The sequence below is a fragment of the Bactrocera latifrons genome, unplaced genomic scaffold (assembly GCF_001853355.1).
Source record: "Bactrocera latifrons isolate USDA-ARS-PBARC rearing strain unplaced genomic scaffold, ASM185335v1 scaffold_83, whole genome shotgun sequence".
Lineage (NCBI taxonomy): Eukaryota > Metazoa > Arthropoda > Insecta > Diptera > Tephritidae > Bactrocera > Bactrocera latifrons.
The window spans coordinates 826,718-829,871 of record NW_017537523.1 but is presented as its reverse complement, the minus strand read 5'-3'; the positions used below and the strand labels follow the sequence as shown (position 1 = coordinate 829,871).

General features: G+C 27.3%; 1 protein-coding gene across 1 annotated transcript in view; it reads right to left on the bottom strand.

Annotated features, from left to right (window-relative positions):
- Positions 1–183: 183 nt before the first annotated feature.
- LOC108977065 (putative mediator of RNA polymerase II transcription subunit 26) overlaps positions 184–3,154 on the bottom strand; it is a 45,664-nt gene continuing 42,693 nt past the window's right edge. Inside the window, exons 5-6 of the mRNA XM_018946566.1 lie at positions 1,984–2,037; positions 184–1,282 (exon numbers count right to left, since the gene is read on the bottom strand). Of these exons, the coding sequence (XP_018802111.1) occupies positions 1,254–1,282; positions 1,984–2,037 (83 nt within the window). The 3' untranslated portion in view covers positions 184–1,253. The remainder of the gene's footprint in view (positions 1,283–1,983; positions 2,038–3,154) is intronic.

Genomic DNA, 3,154 nt, shown 5'->3' with positions numbered 1-3,154 from the left:
ATTTGAAAGTTTCGGAAACATTAAAACATTATTTTTAAAGAAATAAATTTTAGAACAACGATTTTTACTGCAAAATATTTTTTTTTTACAAAAATATGTAAATAAATGTATTTTTTGTTTTCACCAAAATAAAAACACAATACCTTTACTTGATCAAAAAATACAAATAACATCGAACAAATAATGATTTATAAGGTTGGCGAAGCTAGTTTAACTTCTTATCGAACAATTTCAAAAATTTTTAAATTCAAAGCATTATCTACTATTAATATTATAAGACCGATTTGTGAAAGCATTATCTCATACGTTATAAATCTATTTTGTTATAAATCTATTTTGTTCTGATTTTCCGAGTTTAACTTTGAGATTTTGATACTCTTTTCAAAAAAAGCTATATAGATGTATGTATGTTTATATTTAGTGTCCCAAAATGAAATTAATTTTTGAACAATATTTCTAAAAAGTAAGTAAAGCTATATTTTTATTTACGAATCACATTGTATTAGCAGCACTTCAAAATCCTTGAATATTTTTTTTTATTACAGCACTCAGTCGAAAACTAAGCGAAGCGTTTAAAACGCTTTTGCATTACAGCTCCGACGACAAACATTTGTACATATCTAAAAAATAAATACCGACTTAAGTATGCATACTTGCTAGCCAATGCATTTTACATTATTTGAGTCACTTTTGTGACTTTACAAAAAAATAATAAGCTAATTCGTTCTCAAGTTTCAAATTCATTGTCAGCATTACTATAAGCAACTCCTAAAACATGCAGTTCTCATGGCTCAAAATTAGAGATTTCTCGGCATCACAGTTGTAAAACATTGAAACAGAAGATGCAAGGTCGCTGCCAAAGCTTCTACACCCGTAACAGCTTTTATACCGTAGCTCATAACCTCAAAATAAAACCGTCATGACCTTTGCATATTTAAACAACGAAGGTAGTAGTTGATTAACATTTTCTAACCTGCAGCCAATTAGCGTTCCACACTTAGAGGCCAACAATAACACATTTAAAAAACCTTAAGATATTTAGAACCAATATGCTTTGGACCAAGTATAGGCTCAGTAAAAAATGCCGATTTTCTGCTAAAGCTCTTGAACAATGCAGGACATTTGCTTCAACGTAAGCGAGTCTTTTCCAAACTGTAAGCAGTTATTAGTCGCTTTTACTTTACCGCCAGTTGTACTATTAATCCTCAGTAGACCAACAAACGTGATGGTTATGATGGCCTACGCGGTGACTGTCATGACACGACCCAAGAATGCACAATTCCTAGAAGTATACATAAATATTTAATAGAAAATTAATTCAAAAAACATGTTTACAAATACTATGTATATATACATATATGTGCGTGTATATATGTATAACATGAGAACATGAGAATATTCGTTATTTCTCAAATTGTATTTTTTTTTTGAAAACCCCTGCCCAAGTTTAAATCTAAAATTAATGATTCACCATAAGCAAGCTCTTTATTTTAAATTTAGATCCTATGCCTGATACTTTTTGTACTGTTAAGGTTTAATTTTATTATTTGATTAAATAATAATAATATATCTTTTTCCATGTGTACTTATAACCTCGTATTTTTTTATATTTTACATTGACGAAGAAAATCTACAATTTTGAAAATGTGATATTCTAATACAAAATTTGCCAGAGTCTAAAAAATAGAATTTTATTAATTTTTTCCATAAAGTTTTTTAAAAGGTATACGCATTGAAAGTTGTACACCAAATGTACTGAGCATTCATACAAGTGATTAATGCTTTCTGTGTTGCTCATACGACATGGTGTACTTATCAGTATATAATATTTGATACATAACTTTAATTGTATTTACATTCTTGTTTTTATGGCAAGAACTACAACTTCARGTAAAAGAAGAAGAAAAAACCCAATTTAAGAAATAACAGGCACTCTAACATACTTATATACATACATACTCGTTTTTCTCTGTATTAACTTACTATTCTCGCCTGGCGATAGAGTGATATGTATATCCTCTCGACTCAAAATGGGTTCTGCAACAAGTATTTGAGAGAAAAAGTGTACTTCATAAATAACTGTTGATATGCGTGCAAGCAAAAAGCGCGGTTAGGTTAATTTTTTTTTGTAGGCAGCAAAAGCAGGCAAAGAACAATAGCATAAAAAATGCAATTCAAACGCAATTTTCGCATAAGTTTTAAGTTTCATTTTTAATTTATTGTTGCATTTGTTTTTTACACTTACATACATATATTTAGTATTAATATTGGTAGTAAAGGTTATGTAATTAACTAATTAACCAAAACAGAAATTTGAAATAGAAAAACGAAATATTTTAAGCAAGTCTAAAACAAAAAACTGTTAAAAAATTATAAAAAAAGCTTTACAAAAAAAAAAAATTAAATACGCAAACATGCTGGATTGTGTTATTTTCGCACACTTTTTAGCCACAGCTGAAGTCCATATTTCGGTATGTTTACTTGTCGTGTCCGTCTGTAACTATGGATGTCTTGAGTTGAACTAACATAAACGTAAAATAACAGCTAAATGTTAGACTTATTTCACATAATTTTAAATGACTATAATTACTATAAATACTTATATGTAAAATTTTTTTATTTTATTTTTAATGCACAAGASCGTAAAACTAGCTTGATAGAGCACTTTACTTTTTGTGTAAATTAACTACATATAAGCACGTCATTTAAGTATTCAAAAAAATAGTATTTTAAAATATAATATATGTATGTATGTATATACTGCTTACAGATTTTTTAAACACATTTTACTATTCTTAATAACGCAAACACTTGTTTTGCTTGTTTTTGTTGTTTTTTAATTATCACAGCTTCTAGTTACTATTTTTTATTGTTTAAGAATTTTTTTGCGTAATATGTATAGAAGTATATATGTATGTGTATAAGAATCACATGCAGTTAAGGCATATTTTAAACTTTTCCTTGAGCAATAGTATTTATTAGCACTGTACTTTAGTAAATCATTGTAAAAACTATTAAGATTTAATTTAAACGCTTTTTGACATATTGTTAGAACAAATAATAAATGAAGTTTTGTAGAAAAATTGTTATAAATTAAAAATAATAGCATTTTACACACACAGAAATTGCATTTTTTTATAAAAAATTTTAATTA